The following is a 19061-nucleotide window of genomic DNA, read 5'->3' on the forward strand; positions in this document are numbered from 1 at the left end:
ATTTGGCTATATATATATATGCTACCTCACTCACTCACTCACTCACTCACTCACTCACTCACTCACTCACTCACTCACTCACTCACTCACTCACTCACTCACTCACTCACTCACTCACTCACTCACTCACTCACACACACAAACACACACACACATATAAATTAGTATTGTTCTCTGAAGAATAAATATAACCAGGTTTTATTTATGTAGTACTTTACCAAAGTGTTTTTGGTGCATCATACATAGTTTCGTAAATTCATAATAAAACTTGAAAATGGAATCTACAACAATAACGTTATATTCTAAATGACCTCTTGTGGATGTGCTAGATGATATAACAATATTGTTTCTCTACTATTGAAACACATTTTTAGGTGAGAAGCATATTCATTAGCTTACAGATTCTGTTATTTTGAAAATGAAACATTCTTTACTGATATCAGTTTTGCTAGCATATGCTACATAGTCCAACAATAGAGTATAAGGCAAACATGCAGCCACAAAATGTCTACAAATATCCACATACAGCAATATGAGCATTTGATAAGAATTGATATACTACTACGTGTATGTAGTGTACAACATAATAATTTTGAATGAAACATTACATGCATTTAATGTGAGAAGCAGTCAAAAAATTTAGAGGTCATGTACTTGTACCAATTTATGCATTCCTGTATTTAATTTTGGTCAGTGAAAACATCCTGCTTATTATGTTGTTAGGTAAACATTATTATATCATTGTATATGTAGACTGTCACCTTTGCTGTGAATGTCTATAGTAGTGTGACATGAATTATGTACATACTTTTGATCTGTTTCTTATGGTACTTTGAATTCTGTGCCATTGTATGTATTATTTTCTGATAGATATATGTTCAACAGTTGTATACAAGGCTGTACAATCAACTAATGAACTGGACAACTGGACTCATTTTTTAATATTCTGGCTAAAGTATACAAGTGGAACTAGTCTCCCATCACCCACATAAAAGAAAGCAAGACTAAGATGGATCTATAAACTTTTGCTCAGCTGCAGCTGTGCACTAACTACCAATGGGTGGATTAGCAAGATGATCTTCACACTAGAAATTCACTGTTGATCATACCAAGGCTTTTGACTGTATTAATTAACCTCAATGATATAAGGCTGTAGTTATTTCATTTTGTAGCAAACAATAACTTTCTGCTTAACAAAATAACTAAGCAGATAAATGCTCAAAACCCTTGAAAATGAACAGGTAGTAGTTTCACCTACATATTCTATATTTGATGGTACAACCAACTGCTCAAATGTATGCTTGAAACTGAAAATAAATTGAGTCCAATAGTCCAGCCACCAGCCTAGTTTAGTAATTGTATACAACCTGTATACAAGGTAAAGGTGTACATAAAATTCCAACACTGCATGAATTAAACAGCAAGGTTTTACCAAAAGGTAACTCTTGGTTTGTATAAACTTATGTATTGCTGTCTGTTTCTGTTATCACAATAATCTAGAGTACATATCAAGGCCGGAGGAGACGGTCCGGTTGGTCAGGCCTGAGCCGGACCAATAATCTGGAGTTGAACCAACTAGCTGACCAGCTCGAACTAAATTACTCTCATATGATCTTAGGACGATCACATCTACATGTAGCTACGTAAAATTTAGATGTTATTGAAAATGAATGACACGAGTAGTTACCTAGTATCTCAGCCTAACTAAAGCACAGAACTACACGTATAGTACTTCTAATTACCTTACAGTACAGCATAGCATTCGTATCGTTTTGTACAGAAATGATTGTGGGTTCTACAACAGTATCACGTGTGCTGACAGTTGGCATTTATCACTTGTAAGGCAGGCGCCTTCTTTGATTCTAAACCAGCACACTTGTATCACAATTCAATCTTCATAAAATAATCATTAGCATTCCTTGGCTTGTCTCTCTTGGCCTCTTTTACTGGGCGAAGGGCGAAGGGCAGTGACAAACCAGATGACTCATTCCGCGGCAAGAAGCTGTACACCCATACATTACATGGTGGTCATCTGGATGAGATGTTGAGTAGAAATCACTCCTCTTCAACTACCCACTCGTCCTGTCGAGATACTGAGCAAACTCTCAATCTCACCCACATCGCGCCATTTTTGAATACTGATTAATCTCGTGACTGTCCACCAGTATATTTACGTGATGATCCGTTCACTTTGGGCGTCTGGATTCAGTGGAATGGAATGGTGGACTGGACTGGAATGGAATGGTGGAATGGACTGGAATGGAATGGTGGAATGGAATGGAATGGAACGGTACTTAGGTAATTTCAATTAGTGGTCACCTCTTTTAAAGGACCACCTTCTAACAAAGACCTTGGTACCTTTCTCAATAGTCCAGTGTTGTAGAGGAGAAAAAAGGCAGCTAGTTCTAAGTCCTTGAATTAGGTTAGGTACTCCTAAGGCTGCAGCACATGTTGCTGTCAGACCTTCAGTGCTGGTCACTGTAAAGTGCTAATGATAGTAAATTACTAGCCAATTAGAGTTACAGGGAATTAATTAGGAATGCAGCAAGACTGTACGAGTGAATGATGATGGACCAAATTTTTATAAATTATAGCAAGTTATTTGTCAGTATTTCTTGGCCTCACCCAAATAATATAGCTACTTTAGTTGTAAGTTACTTTTAGTTTGATGGGGACGTCACTTTATACAGCCAAACTGTTTTTGCATGGGCATGGGGTATATTGCTGTATTACAAATCAGATATCACCCTGATTTTTCTAGGCATGTGGCGCACAACTGATCAATAAGACCATTCTATGGGGATACACTCTAAAACAACAAGATAACAGCATTTTAAACATTACAGCAAAACGGTCTTTATAAAGAGGTGGTCTTTGTTAGAAGGTGGTCTTTGTTAGAAGGTGGTCTTTATAAAGAGGTGACCACCAATTGAAATTACCAAAGTACCGTTCCATTCCACCATTCCATTCCAGTCCACCATTCCAGTCCATTCCACCATTCCATTCCAGTCCGTTCCACCATTCCAGTCCACTGAATCCAGACACCCGTTCACTTCATACAAACCAGTATAGTAGTATACTGTATTTTTGTAGCTGTGTAGCTTTTTATTGTAGCTGTGTGTGAATTCACTGTATAGAAATTATATCCTAGCTACAGGGGGCCATGCTGCATGGGTTCTGTCATGCTACAATCGGTCCCCCCAAAATCGGTCCCCCCGGACCAGTTGCAGCAACCATACTTGGTCCCCCCGGACTATTTGCAGCACTGCAACTTGTCCCCCCCGGACAACTTACGCCGCCACAGTTGGTCCCCCTCTGCCATAAGTGGTCCCCCACTGGCTTTATCATAGACTCGATCATAGATCTTTGAGAAGGCGTATAGGGCAGGGCCGCCCAGAGAAATTAAGGGGCCCAGGGCAAATAGTTAAAGTGGGGCCCTTGACCCAAGTTGTAAGGTGAAGACCAAAAAAAAAAAAAAAAAAAAAAAAAAAAAGGTCACAACCTGCTGGCAATGACAATAACTACCCATCACCAACCATATCTCCTTATCTATAAGCTTGCTACACTGCTCCTCTGAAGAATGCTGTGACTGCTCTATTAGAGTATATCGATCTTTTAAACATTTATTCAGGGGGCCCTTGCTGGGGCCCCTTTCAGGCTGGGGCCCGGGGCAAAATGCCCCAGTTGCCCCCCCCCTGTGGGCGGCCCTGGTATAGGGCTAGGCACAAAGTGCCCCACTGTGCCGACCTAGTTTCCCGTTCCACTGTGGCCTTCGAGGTAGCCTTATGATTACTAGTATGCGTACGTGTTATACTAAAGATCGAGATACTCTAATAGAGCGGTCAGTCAATACTCTAATAGAACAGTCACCTAACATCTACAGTTTCATTTCCTGCTAAGGATATATTGCAAATGAAATGCATGCGATGCCATTCTTTAGGTCTATAATAATCTGCTAGCATGATTGTCACTTTAATGTCCCTATACAACTCTTGATCAATGTAGTCCACAAAAAAAGCAGTATGATCTAAACCATTCAAGATTATTTTGTCCTGAAAAAAAGCTTTAGCTTCTGGGGGTACAGATCCCTACTCCATATACTGGTGCATCCCCTTTGATAAACCCTGCTGGGATCAGCTGCTGTAAACATTAGGGGTAAAAACATTATAGGTAGCTATAGCACATGCATATACATGCAGTGGAATCTCTCTTAACAAACTCCCTGAATTAAGGACACAATAGAAAAACCTCCATAATAAGGACAAATTCTTTTGTCCCAACTGGTCTAGGAAATACATTTTTATACCTTTAAAAAGGAAAACCTCTATATTACAGCAAAAAGTGGTAAAAAAATTCTGGGTCCCACAATATCTGTAATATATATAGAGAGGTTCCACTGTACAATTAAACTTGCAACTTAATGCTGACAAGATAAATGACATAATAACAAAACTTTAGCTGATACTATTATTACTATTATTAGTAACTAACTATTATAGTGTTCACAGTATTGAAGACTGGCACAATCTACTGGCACAGTAAGAGGCTACTGGAGGTTTATTGGCTGTGATGCCTGAGCATATAATAATGTACCCACATCCACGCATTACAGCTACAGTGCTATCTAAATGATGATGAAAAGTATAATGGCTTAATACACATCATGCACATAAACGAAATTATAAGAGGTTCTTGGAAGGTAATCTTATGTTGTTGACATGAAGCATGATTAAATTAGGAGCCAGATTTTCATGCAAGTACAGTAACACCACTGATCTCATGTACAACATTATTATGCAGTCCTCAATAAGCTGATATTGTAGTCATTAAGTCACTAGGAAGGTCAGTGCCATCTGAAGCAATAGCTATGTAGCAGTTGTTAACTGGAACTGCAATTTCACCATCTATAATTAAAGTACTTGAGCTCTTTACAGCTATTGACCATATCCTGCACTGTCAAGGAGGGCCCTCGTTAAAACCCGGAACGGACCGGACCGGACCGGACCTGAATTTTATTGTTGAGGAGCGCGTATCCAACTAAAATAAATTTCGGTGCGCTTGCAAGGGATACAGGACGTGGACTCTGTTCTTCATTTGCACTCAGGGCACGATTGTCTACTGATATCCAGAGTGGCTGATGGTGATTTCGAAGCAAATATAGTCGTATATAGCTACTGGTATTTATACAAGTTTGCGAAGCGGAAACGTAGCGTATTACAAGGACTGGATACTCTCACCGTAGCTAACAATGGTGGCGAGATACAAGCTAGCTACTGTAAGACTGGTCACAAATAATATACCTGGACTGATCTACATACCGTACGCAAGGAAATTTATACGCGAGAGAATTTGACGAATCGGGTTTGATTAGTCAAAATTTTCTTAAGTCTAAATTTCCTTGCGTACGGTATGTATACAGATCAGTCCAGTTAGCTATATTATCTATGACCAGTCTTGGCTAGCTTGTATGTCGCCGCCATTGTTAGCTACGGTGAGAGTATCCAGTCCTTGTAATACGCTACGTTTCCGCTTCGCAAACTTGTATATATACCAGTATACGACTAGAGTAAAGTATCAATTATCGGATAATATGATGTTCGGACAGCTGCCACTCACTTCCTGGAAATCCTGCAGCTTAGGTTATTGTACCAAAAGGTAGGCTACAATAAGCAATAATTATCCTACAACAATCAGCTTTGTGTGATTAAAAGCTTAAGAGTTACATCCAATAGTATGCTTAGTCCGATAAAATCTATGCTCGGATAAAACTATCAGTTGTCGGACTTTGATTTTTACTACCAGTAAACAATGTCCAATTTATTTCAAATTTGTATGCAATATACCTGTATTCATTAGCTATTAATGGCCAAAAAATGGTTTCGTTATCTTTAGCATAGAGGGAGTACGAGCCTTCCAATTTTTAGCGGTATTGTCGGACACCCTCCGCTTTTATTTAGCCATGCCCACCAACAGAGTTTGTATGTTTTTGCAACAAATGCACCAGTGCTAAACCACAGAAGAAGGTAAATAAATATCTCTCAAGAGTAGAGGTGTGCTTTAAAGTTGATATTCAGGATATTTCCATTGGAACGCAGAATTTTTGGCTCCTAAATGAAGGAGATGCGCGCAAGGTGGAAAAATGAAGTTATGCAAAACCACCTTCTGACCACCTACATATGCTAGTCTTGGTGTCCTATCACAAATACTGTCACGGAAATTGAAAGGCTTTTCTTTCTCTACCTTATATGGGTGAAACAAAAAGGACGAAAATGTTGCTTTGTGCATCCATAGAAGGTAGAAAATGGAACATCTTTTCATTTCTAGGTGGTATTCGTGATTGAGACACCAAGACTAACAAATGTGGTTGGTCAGAAAGTTGTGCCTCGTAATTTCATTTTTCCACCTAGCGTGCATCTCCTTCATTTAGAAGCCAAAAATACTGCGTTCCAATAGAAATATCCTGAATATCAACTTTAAAACACACCTCTACTCTCGAAAGATATTTATTTACCTTCTTCTGTGGTTTAGCACTGGTAAATTTGTTGCAAAAACCATGAACTCTGTTGGTGGGCATGGCTAAATTAAAGCGGTGGGCATCCGACAATACCGCTGAAAAGTGGAAGGCTCGTACTCCCTCTATACTAAAGATAACAAAACCATTTTTTGGCCATTAATAGCTAATGAGTACAGGTATATTGCAAACAAATTTGAAATAAATTGGACATTGTTTACTGGTAGTAAAAATCAAAGTCCGACAACTGATAGTTTTATCCGAGCATAGATTTTATCGGACTAAGCATACTATTGGCTGTAATTCTTAAGCTTTTAATCATGCAAAGCTGATTATTGGAGGATAATTATTGCTTGGTGTAGCCTACCTTTTGGTACAATAACCAAAGCTGCAGGATTCCCAGGAAGTGAATGGCAGCTGTCCGAACATCATATTATCCGATAATTGATACTTTACTCTATATTTGCTTCGAAATCACCATCAGTCACTCTGGATATCAGTAGACAATCGTGCCCTGAGTGCAAATGAAGAACAGAGTCCACGTCCTGTATCCCTTGCAAGCGCACCGAAATTTATTTTAGTTGGATACGCGCTCCTCAACAATAAAATTCTGGTCCGGTCCGGTCCAGTCCGTTCCGGGTTTTAACGAAGGCCGTCAAGGAGTATAATGCACAAGAAGTGAATGCCATAATATCAAGCCTTCAGTGCTGGTCACTGTAAAGTGTTAATAATAAATAATAATAATAAAGCAATAGAGATACCAGATATCATTTTCAAGGATAATTGTTTGTAATGATCATGTGATCAATAGCTAACTTACTCACACTTTATTAATAATATTATTTTATATTGCATGTATACTCTTTTAGAGTCCTGCAGTGCAACTTTGAGTGTCCAGTACAATCTTCGCGATGAATTGTGTGCCAGTGCTTTAGTGAAGTGTTGTTGTGAACATGGTGAAACCTTTCTTATATAACCATGTGACACCCATGACCCTGTGTAAAATGGTGAAATAGTAACTTAAACAGTTACATGGACATCAAGTGGAGCTTTCAGATTTGGCAATTAATACTTGACTGATTGGTTTAATCATCCTAACCTACCATATGTAGCACTAGCCAACAGTGCGGGTGGTCTGGTCATAACACTGATGCTTTCACACATTTATGGGTAAAACAGTGGATATTATAGTCTTTTTGAGAATCCACTAGATACAAATTTTGCCAATGCTGGTAGCTATGAATCTCAAGGATTCAAGAAATGGAAAGTGTGAAACTACACAGCACTGACTCATTATCACAATAGTTTGAAATAAAATAAAATTCCACCTTTTCATCTCAAAAATTTCTTGTACAACTCATTCAGCTTGTCTTTATCTTCAGTGACTTCTACTGACTCCACACACACACGCACGCACGCACGCACGCACGCACGCACGCAACCTTATATCGTATGAGTTTATAGACGAATAGTCTATAATACACCGTCGCCCGGTTATGGACTATATGTCTATAAACGCAATTCGCTACATATAGACTATTACTCTATACCCTCGATATAGAGTATTTCTCCATACAAACTACGGGACCATTGGAAGCGCGCACAGTGCACTTTCATTGGAAATCCTAACACGAGGCCTGCAGAAGGGGTAGAAGAGGCCTAGAATAATTGTCAACACAGTAAAAGACAATGGCTGGCGAGGCACTAGACATTCAACCTCAGATGCTGATCGAAGCGACAATAGAAGGTCAGTTTCTACTATGGCGGGGAATTAATATAATATGGTTGTAGCTGAAGGAAAATATTAAATACGTTAGGCAAAATCAGGGTAGGGAATGTGTGGTAAAACTGATTTCCACCTGTTTGCTTGTGTGTGAGTCTCGTGTTGCAGTGGTGATCTTTAAATTGAGAGGGTCAAGGCAGAATAAAAATCATACTTAAATAAATTATTCACCACTGCAGAATATTTACTTGTTGGCTGATATTAGGACTGCAAAGCAGGAGCTGGAGTGTTTCAGATTGAGAATAAACTCATCATATATAGGATATGTCCTACAGACCTTCAGCACTTGTGCTGTAAAGCATTAATAAATAAAATAAATAAATGTGCATATTATTATGTGAACGAAAATGATCAGTATAATAAGATTAGTGGCATGCCAAGAATTTTTGATGGTAAATGACTATCATGAATCTCATACAAAAGTACGGGTAACAAATCTAATTTGGACTATAACTCTCCACATGAACTATGGATGGGGCTCCTTCTTCCAGTTACTCTGTTATACACATAAAGGAATCAATCCCTCTGGAGAAACTCTTCTAACTGGTCTACTCTGCGATTCACTCTTTCTATGCATACCTACAATACACTGTTCACCATCGTGACATAAGAAAATATCACGTTTTTATGAATTTTTAAACATAATTGTCACTACTAGGCACTTCTCTATACATACAGTTGTAAGTACTGTATGAAACAGAATAGAGTACCTCTACTACTAGGAAATTACCATGTAATAATGTATCACTCAGTTAAGAAGTCACTCTAACTAGTCTCTGATATCATGAGATGCACCACTCCGTGTCAAAAGTGCCAAAAATTTGTATATGGCACAGACTGCAGAGAGTCCGTTATACATTATATCACTGCTTGTGGTTTCTTACAACATTACATAAGTACCGGCAACCAACACCATTACAACACCTCACTTGACACTTTAAAGTTAGATTGAAAGTGTTATAATGCAAAATTCGATTGTTTAAGGGTATAGAACAGATGTCATAGCAGTCAATGGCAATCTAAAAAGTAAACACTGTAGCTCTTTAGTCTACATGTATATACGTATGTATATGAATGCATGCGCAGTTAATAGTCTGACTCTATCTTCACAGTTCACCTTATAATTCATTCCTAAAAGCTAAATAAACCTCACCATTACATTTGATTGCGACAACCAGTTTTTTGGCTTGCCAAGAGTGTAAATGTTGTCATGTTGTCGCATTAAGACCATGATCAGTATTAGCATTCTACCTTATACAGAAATGTAGCTGTGCAGTCTAATATTGAGTGAGTGGTACAGAATAGGTATACAATCTTTGTTTTCTGCCTGCACTCTTGCATTTATATCAGGCAGAGTACAAGTGCATGCTAACTACTAGGTATTGTTGCCAAACAACTCAGCTAAAGCTTAATACAGTAAAGAAACAATTACACTGTTACACATGGAGATGTGAAGTGTCAATTGCTTAATTAAAATATTTTGAATACCAATTGGCCATGGGGCCATGAAATTGCATCCATGCATATACAATGACCTATTGTTCTAACTGTATTGAGAAATAGTATAATAGTAGTGCTCCATATATTGTGCTTTGTAATCGTGTCATTGTTAATGGCTAATAGAACAAGTTTCAACTGTGCCTACTAAACGGTGTCAGCACTGTGGGCATCAATCTCACATTCGTTGTGAATTCTGTGGTGGCTGCGAAATGAGATTCCCTGAATCACAGAAGAGGCTAGCTACTGGCCCACCCAGGAAACATGCCACTGATTTGCTATCACAACTGTACAAGAAGGTATGAATCAATTGTATAAAAATGTTGCCACATTACAATTTGATGAGCATTAAACAATAGCATTGCACTTGTACTATTTGATACTCTTGCTCAAACAACATGAATGTTGATGAAAAAAGAGGTTGATAAATTGAACGAATCAGTTAGATTCAGTATCCATAATTACCTTTAGAAGTGCTGTGTATTTTCTTGATTTATGTCAGTCAGAAATTGCTGTCATACGGTAGAGGTTTAATAATGGCTTGGCAGACATTTCATTAAAACTAATATTTTATTATTAAATCCCCTGGCCACAGAGTGACAATGTATGTATGTAGAACACTACTGTTTTTGTTAACTTTTGTCCAAACTCATGGCTTGTATTTATAATCAGTGGCTTGTACTTGCTTCTTCTATTAGTTTTCATTGAAAATGCTGTTGAACATATACACTGTAACTAAAAATAGTCAGGATGTGCATTAATTTAGATGAAAATAATTATTTAGCCTGGTGCTTCTCTTTCTTTTGATATGACATGCGAGGTTTTGTGAGTCATAATCATGTTACAATAAGTGAGTTAACAAAGGAGTACAAGGAAAATTTTAGAATTTTAAGATCAATTGGTAAAACAAGATGCCTACATCTCCAAATATACTGTCATGGTTATAAATTGGTAGGGATTAAATGTGTGCTAGTATTTCTTCAAGTGTAGACACTTGCTTGTTTTATTTCTATGATTCCGAATTAGGCTTTATAAACCGGTGGCCACTAAGACAGGCTCCACAACATAACTATTAGGTATCACTAACAACTACAAAGAGTTAGCTAGGTTGAACAGGGAGTTCAAGCTAACTTTCCCTGTATCCCTTCATGTGTAAAAAAGAAGGTAATTCTGATGTGATATAATCAAACAACCATAGCTATTTTCTTTGTACAAACTCTATGAGCAGGTGAACTGATGATGGCAATATCCACAATGACGTTTCTTTACGTTGTGATTACAAAATTTGATGTTATAATTGACTAAATGGCCATGTTAGTGTAGGGCTTTAAATACTTTGGCGCATAATATTCGAAATAAATGTTGTCTGTAATGTTTTACACATGGAACCACGAGATAATAAAGGTAAGAAGTAGTACACGTACCGTAACAGTTCAAAACATGCTCCAACAAGGAAAGCAGACCGAAAATTTTAAATTTGGAGACATCTATGCTTATTTGTATTGCATTATATACTATATGCCTCACCTTCGCCCTTTTTCAAATTTGTAAACGTTTTCATAGGGAACATTATCTCGCCCGATACTTCCTTGTACAAAGTCCCACACTATGGTGGCCATTTTGTTTTGTGACATCATAGATATACACGAAACGTAATCGAAACGTCATTGTAGATATTGCTCATTTCACTGTGTACAGAAGTGATTAGTACACGCATATGTTGTGTCATAGATAATGTACCCCCCTGGATTGGAAACTAGTAAACGCCACTGGTTACAGGCTGGTTTCGCGCCCCCTTCAAGTTTCTCTGGGCAAAAACAAGACTCACCACTGGTAAAGGGTTCTTCTCAAGGTGTTTTGGAAGCCAACAACGAGTTTCGAGGCAAATTGCCTCTTTATTGTACGAACCGTAGAAGCGAAACCGAACGTGAGATCAGATGGTTTGGACACATTCAAGGAAAATACTGAAATCCTGTACGCTATGCCCTTCGTACTCTGACCGCTCAAAATAACCGGAAAATTATGTTCTGCAGTAATTGCAGACTAAAATGGACTTTGTCCTGCAGTTACTGATTGTTGGCCTGCACTTTGCAATGTTACAATATGATTGAGGCATTGAGGCAAGCAATTTTGCTTGCCCAAGTTTATTAAGCTTGTTCTTGTAGTTCACACCTTGTTCCTATGTTGATTCTAAGTAGTTCCAGCTGCACACACTTGTCACAAGATATGCTATTGTATTCAAATGCCAGGCAGTAATTGCAGATCAAAGCAAATTTTGCTCGGCTATTCGTGGCATTTGTACTGAAAATTGCCAACTGCCGACCATTATTTTGAGCTCTGTACCATGGAGCATTATTTGATGACTTCGTAGTATAAATTGTGCAGCGATACTGTTTAGAATCACAAAGAGAATGTGCTACAGTTTTGCCAAAAATGCCATCCCAAAAACCTGCCAAAGAAGTTATGGGAAGGCATATTGTTTAGCCAAGCTTATTCTTTATAGCATAGTTAACCTTGTGATACTTTCTTTTTCTACCTACAGCGCTTAGTTTAGCCAAGAATGTGCTTCCAACTAAGCATGTAGTCCGCCATTGTAAGCCTTCTGACCAACAGTGACACGAAGTGGTCAAACTAACCAAAACAATTATCATAACAGCACCACAAGTCATTCTCGTAACAAAATAAAGTCATTAATGCCACCGTTCCGCTGTAATAGGATTAAATTTGTTGAGGCGCGAAACCAGCCTAAGGACACTGGTTCTTGTACAAAGTCTATGGGTGCACGGCACAGTTTCCAATCCAGGGAGGTATATTATTTATGGTTATGTATGTAGTACATGTGTGTACTATATGTATTTCAATTCACTGATGAATATATAGCAAAATAGAATTTACAGATTTTTACTCAGGACACATAGTATTAATGGTTTTACCATAAAATTTTAGGCAAATCAACTTAACCAAGTTGGTTATGACATCGTTATTTTGGGGCACAAGGTCAACCAAAAGAACCAATCTTACCCCATTATGGGAACCGATGGACCCGCGAAAGGTTTTTTAAGAAGGTTTGAAAATGTTTCAAAGCTCTGGAGGCTCTACTTTGGTGAGGGTACTGTACATTAAAGATATACTGTATCTACTTACATGCGCATGTATAATATTGATGTAATATTGATATTCCACTGCTGTGAATTGTAGCACAAGACAAATACATAGTTATCAATTGAGGAAATCATAGTATACATTACTGACATCATTAGAAGACAGTTATTGTTTATTTGTCCACTGAACATATTATGTTCAGTGAATAATAGCAACTACGTAGCTACAGGCAGCCAGGCACATTGTTTACTACTTTGTTGCTAAGGAAGTGCAATTTGAACAAACCATTTTTTCGCCAAAGTATTGACTGGAAACCAGCCTCATCTTTATTGCACCTTGGCAGTATTGGTCGGTAGAATCAAGCCCAAAAGTGTCTTCAGAATGGCCAAATATGAGACAATTTTATTTAAAAGGATTTTTTTCTGACTGATTGGCTATTAACTAACCTACACACTCACTAGTGCTTTCAGACAAGCACAACTCTAATTTTTTTCAAGGTTAGATATTGATTCAGCCAGACTAGTGCTTTTTGCATACCACAGAACATGCAATACACACGTCATAGACATGCCTTGTGTCCCATTTGTCCTTGCTGACAGTGTAAGGTGTAAATTCACAGTAGTGTGGATGGATTTCCATCTTTTTCATAGTGACTGTATTGATTACAGAGGGGTTTCTGCTATTCTTCATTAACAACAATGTGTAATGGGCTGAACATAACTGAAAATGAAGCAAATTGGGTTATTCATTTACGCTAATTGATATTTTGGGTGTACATTCATACAAAAATATTTAGTGTGGTACTGGCCACTCCCCTCTTTCTTTTGATGTGGTACACCCATGTATGTGTTGGTTCATCAGACAAAAAGTAAACGAGCAAGTAGAAGGAAAATAGGAAATTTTAAGTTTGGTAAAAATAAATTAAAGAAACAATAGGAAAGTGACTACACCTTATTTAATTTTAGGAAGGTAGGTGGAAGGGGGGCAGCAGCATTTATTTTGACACTGTGAATACCACAATTCAAGGTTTGGCATCAGTAGAATGATGTTTAGTGAGCAAGAGAGGGTTGACTAGTGTACTTGATAGTGTTAGTACAGGGTGTATGGCACCCAAAATTCAACATGGCTATCACTTGTTTTCTCTATTGTAATAAAAGCCCTTAATATATTTTTAGCATTGTGATCTGCACTAAAAAAACTTACTGAAATAAATAATTCAGATGATTTCAATGCTTTGATAGACTGCAGAAAGACTTTTCCTTGTACGTGCTTCTCATATGGTCCTCAGTAATGCTGTATAACAGGCAGAATGTAGCTGAGATTGAAGTAGAATCGCAGATAATGCATTGCAGTAATTGTTAGTCAGAGGCACATTTGAGGCACTTCTCATTCTGCTCTTCATCATTAACACTGTATAATGTGTGGAACATAGCTGAAAACGAAGCAAAATGACCACTCCATATTCCAGTCCAGGCCCGCATTTTTTGAGCCGTATAGAGTAGGGATGATAGAAATAAAAAGCAGGTCACAGACACCTGCAGCTATAATAGTGGATGTGTAATCCCTAGACTATTTGAATGTGGTATAACTGCAGCCTCCCTTGTTTCATTGCTTTTATTCTTATTCTAATTTGTGAAATTTCTAATTTTATGTTATAGTTATAACTTACAGTTATAGACCACAGATTGACAGTCTTGCTTGGCCTTACAAGTCAGTAACTTGGTCCATGTCACACATTTTCATCATGATTGTATATAAACCAAATTAATTATTTGGATCATTTACCATCCCAGAGTTCTACTTGCCCACCTTAAATACACATTGGCCAGGTTTATGTGTACCTCCCATGTACCAACATTTTCCATAACACTAATAAAGCTATCACATATATCAATTTTTAGATAATGATCAGAGTACAGGTACGTGAGATAGTGATACTAGTCAGTTAACAACAGAGATACTTCTCCACTAGTTGTGAACGGAAGTCAGGAGGGTACAGGTATGTGAGACAGTGATACTAGTCAGTTAACAACATACATTTTACCCCACTAGTTGTGAACGGAAGTCAGGAGGGTACAGGTATGTGAGACGGTGATAATAGTCAGTTAACAACAGAGACTTTTCCCCACTAGTTGTGAACGGAAGTCAGCAGGGTACAGGTATGTGAGACGGTGATACTATAGTCAGGTAACAACAGAGATTTTTCCCCACTAGTTGTGAACGGAAGTCAACAGGGTACAGGTATGTTAGATGGTGATACTAGTCAGTTAAGAACAGATTTTTCCCCACTAGTTGTGAACGGAAGCCAGCAGGGTACAGGTATGCTAGATGGTGATACTATAGTCAGTTAACAACAGAGATTTTCCCCCACTAGTGTGTGTGAACGGACGTCAGCAGGGTACAGGTATGTGAGACGGTGATACTATAGTCAGGTAACAACAGAGATTTTTCCCCACTAGTTGTGAACGGAAATCAGCAGGGTACAGGTATGTGAGACGGTGATACTATAGTCAGGTAACAACAGAGACTTTTCCCCACTAGTTGTGAACAGAAGTCAGCAGGGTACAGGTATGTAAGACGGTGATTCTAGTCAGTTAATAACAGATTTTTCCCCACTAGTTGTGAATGGAAGCCAGCAGGGTACAGGTATGTAAGACGATAATAATAGTCAGTTAACAACAGAGATTTCCCCCCCACTAGTTGTGAACGGAAGTCAAGAGGGTACAGGTATGTTTGATGATGATACTAGTCAGTTAACAACAGAGATTTTTGCCCACTAGTTGTGAACGGAAGTCAGCAGGGTACAGGTATGTGAGACGGTGATACTATAGTCAGGTAACAACAGAGATTTTTCCCCACTAGTTGTGAACGGAAGTCAACAGGGTACTGGTATGTTAGATGGTGATACTAGTCAGTTAAGAACAGATTTTTCCCCACTAGTTGTGAACGGAAGCCAGCAGGGTACAGGTATGCTAGATGGTGATACTAGTCAGTTAAAAACAGAGACTTTCCCCCACTAGTGTGTGTGAACGGAAGTCAGCAGGGTACAAGTATGTGAGACGGTGATACTATAATCAGGTAACAACAGAGATTTTTCCCCACTAGTTGTGAACGGAAATCAGGAGGGTACAGGTATGTGAGATGGTGATACTAGTCAGTTAATAACAGATTTTTCCCCACTAGTTGTGAACGGAAGCCAGCAGGTTACAGGTATGTGAGACGGTGATAATAGTCAGTTAACAACAGAGATTTTTCCCCACTAGTTGTGAACGGAAGTCAGCAGGGTACAGGTATGTAAGACGGTGATACTAGTCAGTTAATAACAGATTTTTCCCCACTAGTTGTGAACGGAAGCCAGCAGGGTACAGGTATGTGAGACGGTGATAATAGTCAGTTAACAACAGAAACTTTCCCCACTAGTTGTGAACGGAAGCCAGCAGGGTACAGGTATGTTAGATGGTGATACTAGTCAGTTAACAACAGAGATTTTCCCCCACTAGTTGTGAATGGAAGTCAGGAGGGTACAGGTATGTATGTGAGGATGGTAATACTAGACCATTACAACAGAGATTTTCCAGTTGGTAGCAGAAGTCGGCAGGGTACAGGTATGTGAGATAGTTATACTAGACTGTTTACAACAGAGATCTTTCCCCAATAGTTGTGAACGGAAGTCAGCAGGGCACAAGTATGTGAACTGTTAATGCTAGACCATTTACAACAGAGATTTTCCACACTAGTTGTGAGCGGAAGTCAGCAGGGTACAGGTACGTATGTGTGGAAATAAACTTGCCTACTGTTTCTTGGGAGTGATAAGAAGCCCAGATATACATAATACATATTTGTACAATATTCATGATCCCTCAACCCTGAGACATAGACTCATTATTAATTAGTTCTCCTTGTGTTTCATTGAAGATGCTGTTGCTTTATGTAAATTTCATAACCTATCATAGTAGTGGGTATTGTTCCTACAGTATGTATTATGCGATTACTATGTCTATAGCAAGAAAAAAAAGAAAACGCCGCTGCGGAACCTGTGCTGGCTGCAGATCAGATAACTGTGGACGCTGCAAGTCCTGCTTAAAACCCACACTTAAGCAAGCGTGTGTTAAAAGACTATGTCTTTCTATGAAATAATTTTATTGATCAACATATACTTTATGCACACTAAATGTTTATACCATGCATCAATGGCAATCGGATACCTGACAGTTGAAAATATCTATGTGCACCTTGTTTGCATTAATAATGCATTGCACATGTGGGTGAAGATTGCATATTGCAAGCATAACCCTGGTGTGGGTGCATGTGTGTTTAGTTTATGCAGGTGGTACATGTACAATAAAATTATAAAATGATTGTGTGTTGTAATGTGATCACAAGTGGGCTATAATATAATCAGTGTATGTGTATTATGGGAGATTGTGCATGTAAATGGATGTGCACAAATTTGGGATGTATAGTGGAGTGTGTTATGGTTAGGTAAGCAATGTTGATAATAACCACATGTAGATTAAATATAAAGTTAAGTGCATACAAATAGGTTGGTACGTGTGATTGAATGTGTGCTTGTATAGACATGGTTCAGTAGCATCGTTGAATGCGATCAGAAATCCAAAATGGTAGCAGAAATTACAGTGAAATAACATTAACTTGATGACAATGTCATATAACAGTAATAGTATATCACATCCATGTGTGTCAACTGTAAGGCATGGTCCAACCTGCCCAGGAGGATTTGCTTGCATTGACTCTCAGTACCTGAGTAGTGAACAGGTGTCTTATTGCTGATTCACTGGGTATACGTAGGTGTAATCATGGTAGCACGTTGGCTGAAAGTTTTGTGTTCATCTATAGCTACTTAGTGTTAGAATGTACAACGCAGCATTCATAGTTTATATAGCATTGGGTAGCTACATGTGTAGTATGTGAATGGCCCTGCAAAAGCAGAGCATTCATATGTGGCTCATAACCTCTAAACCATGCAATATTTTCAGGTGTGAACAGAATATCATTCTATTATGGCCGTTGCAATTATATATAGTTATGGTGAATCCAATGGCAACCTTTGTTATTATAAAAAAATAATTTGTTCATTATGCATAAGTTACAGAACACAAAATTTCGCTGCAATACTGAAATAATCCCTGTGGATTGTGTGGTATGTAGTATATAATACCCAAATGGTCAATTGGTCGCATCATGATATCCAGACTCTTAGAAGAGTTAAAGGTCAAACATAATAATTATGAGCATTTGAATGGATCCACGTACGTAGGTTCTGTGTTCATCTGTTCAAAAAGTTGTAACCTTGTCAAGCAGTATAATAATTTTGTGTACATGTGCAGGTCAAACATAGAGCATTGATTTATTCCCACAATCGATTTTGGTCTGAGCTTGTATAAAACAAACAAAGGGTGGTACCACTACCTCATCTACATGCAAGTTGCTTTGATGAAAGTGGATTGCTCTTTTAGAAGTGCAACCACTTCCCAGGATACATTTCAATGTACACCAGTGTACATTTAGATGTCTCCCTAGCCTGTGTTGAGGTATACATGGCAAATGTATCCTCTGGAATTCCTTTGATCTGAGATGTGAAAGTGCTACACATGCCCACAATTAGTGTCCATACATTTAACCATGCATAATTATGGACTTTGCTTGTTGCCTAAAATTAATGGCCACAGGTGAGACTGCATGACTTTTTACTGTAATTATTAGAGTGGAACCTCCCTTATCTGGACCTCTATTATCTGTGCATCTCCATTGTCTGGACAGCCCAAAATAATCTTGTGGCTTGTAATCTAGATATGTTGACCATATGAAGTTATATAGTTGATTCTCTGGATCAGAATCACACAATGATTTGGAACACTGGATTTATTTCTTTTCCCAACACTTTACCACCTAGTGCTAGGAGTGGTGGCAAGGCGGCAAGGGATACTGGCAACCTTGGATAATAAAAACAATTGGAACACTGAAACCTTGTACATCATCAATTTTGTAATTTAGTTTTTTCCACCTGCTGTTCAGGGTAGATAAATTACGTTGATGAAAGACTTGAAAAACTATCATGGTCTTTATAGCACATGTACGGTCATGCTGCAAATCTCTATTTTCTCTGTTTCATACTAGTTGATATTATTATGATCGTTCCTACACTGA

The 19061-nt window shown here is 38.3% G+C and overlaps 1 protein-coding gene and 1 long non-coding RNA gene across 52 annotated transcripts in view; one reads left to right on the forward strand and one right to left on the reverse strand.

Annotated features, from left to right (window-relative positions):
- Positions 1 to 11424, reverse strand: part of LOC136250744 (uncharacterized) — an 18796-nt gene extending 7372 nt beyond the window's left edge. For both annotated transcript variants that reach the window (XR_010698699.1, XR_010698698.1), the window contains exon 1: positions 11319 to 11424. This is a non-coding gene — a long non-coding RNA (uncharacterized lncRNA). The remainder of the gene's footprint in view (positions 1 to 11318) is intronic.
- Positions 7952 to 17095, forward strand: LOC136250737 (MARCO-like protein). 50 transcript variants are annotated; one of them, XM_066042972.1, is made up of 27 exons: positions 7952 to 8258; positions 9918 to 10090; positions 12738 to 12894; positions 14795 to 14812; positions 14866 to 14892; positions 14946 to 14972; positions 15026 to 15052; positions 15108 to 15134; positions 15186 to 15212; positions 15268 to 15297; positions 15353 to 15379; positions 15435 to 15461; positions 15513 to 15539; positions 15594 to 15620; positions 15674 to 15700; positions 15756 to 15860; positions 15914 to 15943; positions 15999 to 16025; positions 16077 to 16103; positions 16157 to 16183; positions 16235 to 16261; positions 16314 to 16340; positions 16394 to 16420; positions 16472 to 16498; positions 16552 to 16578; positions 16631 to 16657; positions 16897 to 17095. In XM_066042972.1, the coding sequence occupies exons 1-27, from the start codon at positions 8201 to 8203 to the stop codon at positions 17028 to 17030; spliced, it is 1218 nt and encodes a 405-aa protein (XP_065899044.1). In that variant the 5' UTR covers positions 7952 to 8200; the 3' UTR covers positions 17031 to 17095. The 50 variants fall into 50 exon arrangements, with proteins under 50 accessions (XP_065899044.1, XP_065899043.1, XP_065899037.1 ...); XM_066042971.1 differs by having other exon boundaries at positions 15756 to 15782; positions 15834 to 15860; positions 16394 to 16498; XM_066042965.1 differs by having other exon boundaries at positions 16394 to 16498.
- Positions 17096 to 19061: the final 1966 nt, after the last annotated feature.

This window comes from Dysidea avara, chromosome 3 (assembly GCF_963678975.1).
Source record: "Dysidea avara chromosome 3, odDysAvar1.4, whole genome shotgun sequence".
NCBI lineage: Eukaryota > Metazoa > Porifera > Demospongiae > Dictyoceratida > Dysideidae > Dysidea > Dysidea avara.

Excerpts from the sequence above, each read along its gene's own strand:
- LOC136250737 (XM_066042965.1), top strand. The coding sequence starts at position 8,201 with ATGGCTGGCGAGGCACTAGACATTCAACCTCAGATGCTGATCGAAGCG. Across the intron at positions 8,259-9,917 it reads GATCGAAGCGACAATAGAAG|AACAAGTTTCAACTGTGCCT; the intron begins GTCAGTTTCTAC and ends AATGGCTAATAG. Across the intron at positions 15,540-15,593 it reads TGGAAGCCAGCAGGGTACAG|TTGTGAACGGAAGTCAAGAG; the intron begins GTATGTAAGACG and ends CCCCCCCACTAG.